Genomic DNA, 3062 nt, shown 5'->3' on the forward strand with positions numbered 1-3062 from the left:
GCTATTGGTTTCTAGCGATGTGCTTCTGTGCTATGGGAGGGACGGGAGGGGCTGACCCCGACCGATCCGACAGTATGTTCGAATGAGCAAATAACATTTTTTGGGCAAGGGGATGTTGCTGATGTTCACTCGCGGGGACACGCACACATCGGAAAAACACGACACCCGAAAGACAACTTATTGCTTGCGCTCCTCCTCCTCCAGATGCTACGACTGATTCGTTTTGTAAAGAACAGGAGGCGAAGCGGAGTGAGTGATTCACATACTGCTGAATTCCTCATCACAAACACAAGGTACACCAAAAGCACCTTCCCTTTTGCTAGAGGTCATAGAGGACGTTTGGACAAGAAAAGAGTCTTGAAGGCAAATCCGTGTCTGTCCGCGTCCACGGAAAGGAACGGTTAGCTCTGCGTCTAACAGTTTCTGGCACGACACGCTCTTACAGCGGAAGTTCACCAAGGTGTATCACCTCAAACGCGTTAGCCGTATCGTACACTTCTTACTTGACCGAGCCCTCGTCAGGTTGTGTGAGCAAGTGCCGCACTCCTGTCACTGACCGCACACTCCGCGCCTCCCTGCAGGTGCCGGCGGATCCTGAATGAAAAGCTACGGCACGGTTAGGCGGGGCGCGTATGGAACAGCGATGAGTCGTGTCGCACAACAGCACACGGCACCTTCATGAACACGTTTCGGTGAGATTGGCAGCCGTCAGGTGCTTTCATTTTTGAGCGAAGGCCGGGCGCGCGTATTACAAGAGGAAAAAAACGGAACTGTCGAAATGGACATCCTTGTCCCGAGAAACGCCCTGCCTGCGACTGCGCTGCAATATTCCTTTTTGTTGTGGCTACTCCGAAACGATACTCCCGCTGAAAGCAATTAACACCGGAAGAAAAACACCTGTAACACACACCATGGTGCGCCTACGTCGTCGGGGAAGGAACGACCTGCCCTACGGCGAAGCGGGTCCACCGCCCTTCTCTGCAGCCTGTCCCTCGTCCTCCTCTAATCTCTGCACCAGCTCTGTCTTTTTTTCGAAGGCGTAGCTGCATTTCTGTGCCCCTCCGCCTCCTCCGGCGGTGCAGCCGCCCGTAGCAACCTGTCGACGTCGGCTTCCTCCTGCAGCAAGGCTTCTCCTCTTTTGTGTGTCTCGGCTGACCTCAGCGCCTCTCTTTCGCGGCCCGCCTCCTTTCTCTTTTCAGCTGAACATTCGTTCCTTCGGCTCGCTGCACCCACCCTCCTTTCTTGAAGGTTCGCGGTAGAGCCACTGCTGTGGGCAGGGCAGTAGCATCTCAGCTCCCGTCATCACGGCCGTTCTGATCGCGGCCCGTGCTAGCGGCCTCCGTTGAGCTTAAGGGCTCTAAGCTCCGCTGCTACAGCGGCTCCCACTCGCTCTACAGCACAGCTCCTTTTTCACTCAACTTTTGTCACGCTCTACGGTTCTACGCTTCATTACAGACCTCCCGCACTCGTTAGGACACTGCCTGGTTGTACGCCGTGTGTGCGGAGCTTGAGGATCAAAAAGAACGCCACTGCAGTCGCTATCAAGGTAAGCGTGGTCACAGTTAGATAAGGTCGGCGAGCCACTGTCGGACTCCGCACGTCTTCGGAAAAAGCCCGGCGACTTGCCAACGTGGCAAGGGCCAACACGGCCAAAAGCGTGAGGCCAGCGTAGACCTGTGCCATGTTCGTCAGCGACGGAAACCCTGAGCGTCGGCGCGCAGCATTTGCGACCCTTGAAGCCCGAAGCGGCGCGATCTTCTGAGCAAGCGGGGCGTCTTCTGTGCCCACTCCGCCTGGTGCTCCTTCGCCTTCCGTCACTACCCCACTGCTCGCCTGGAGAGGGTCAGTTGGGCTCACTGTGTTCTGTCCGGGCACCTGTGTGGGGGCCACAGGCAGGCTCGCGCCTTCCTCCGACGACGACTCGCCTTCCTCCGATGACTCATCCTCTTCTGCAGTTGTCTCCAACTTAGCAGGGACGGGAGCAGGAGTCTCCAGAGTCCCCGCCGGGGAAAAGGCCGGTGTCGTAGTCGTTGCACCAGCGCTCAGGGCCAAGTGGACTGCCAAGAAAAAAAGAAGGGCGAGCCCGCCAATTTGCCAGCGGCACCGGGAGGACCAGTGCGTCTGCTCTCTCGGCACAAATGGTGTCAAGTACAAGGTCTGCCCGGAGCACGGGCAGAGCACGCGCCCCCATAGGAAGCTCTCCATTGTCATCCTGTCTCAGACTAAGGAGGGTTCCGGTGAAAGAGCGTAAAAAATTTAACAGAATAATGACAAGGTGATTATGCCTTTCTCGGCGTGGAGAAACGCCCGGACTGTAACACGAGGACTGGGGTATGAGAAGAAAACCCTGGAGACCAAGACCGTCTGGAAAATAAAACTTAAGTCATGCACGCGAGTGAGCCACCTTTGGATCGCCTTTATCGAAAATTCCTTCCTTCTGCTACCATGCGCCAACCTCCCGAAATCCCAGCCGGCCGGCTTTTGGTGAGTCGGCGGCTCGGGACGGCCCCGTAGCACTCGGGGCGCTTCGTTACGATCGACGGACGACAAGCCTATGAGATGAAAGCAGAAAAGACAACTTCAGTATAGGACTATTACACTGGAAAATCGAAAATAGAGCGGCTCGAAGGAAAGGAAATTCGGAATGCCGTCCAGACGGACATGGGATAGCAAAACGAGCTCTCCACACTTTCCTTATGGAGTTCCCCGTCTAGGGCACTCGCAAGACCGCAGCATGACATCCGCACGCGCTGACATCGCTGTGGAATCACAGCGAAGGTCGATGATCCCGGTGGCCCAGTCCTGCCCGACTGAGCGCACTGGGTTCATTCGGAGCCGGCACCGGAGAAACTGGTGGACGTTGGCTGGCCCCATGATGACGGCAAGCATGTAGAAGGCACGAGGGGGGCCTCCGCCATTGTACGCAGGCCCGCTACCACAGGGAGCACCGCACTCCACGGAAAAGCGGAAGCGGTGAAGACAAGACACAGCTTCTTCCGCTGAAGGGGGCGATAGAAGCTTGCGGGTTTGAGACCAATCAGACTCTGAGTAAGGGTCGCCTA

General features: G+C 56.7%; 1 protein-coding gene across 1 annotated transcript; it reads right to left on the bottom strand.

The window, feature by feature from the left end:
* Nucleotides 1–232: 232 nt before the first annotated feature.
* On the bottom strand, nt 233–2829 carry CSUI_009758 (uncharacterized protein). Its single transcript, XM_068069867.1, has one exon. The coding sequence runs from the start codon at nt 2209–2211 to the stop codon at nt 1450–1452; it is 762 nt and encodes a 253-aa protein (XP_067918157.1). The 5' UTR covers nt 2212–2829; the 3' UTR covers nt 233–1449.
* Nucleotides 2830–3062: the final 233 nt, after the last annotated feature.

The sequence above is a fragment of the Cystoisospora suis genome (genome assembly GCF_002600585.1).
Source record: "Cystoisospora suis strain Wien I chromosome Unknown contig_5996, whole genome shotgun sequence".
Classification (NCBI taxonomy): domain Eukaryota; phylum Apicomplexa; class Conoidasida; order Eucoccidiorida; family Sarcocystidae; genus Cystoisospora; species Cystoisospora suis.

Coding starts and splice junctions, on each gene's coding strand:
- CSUI_009758 (XM_068069867.1), bottom strand. CDS start 2,211: ATGACAATGGAGAGCTTCCTATGGGGGCGCGTGCTCTGCCCGTGCTCC.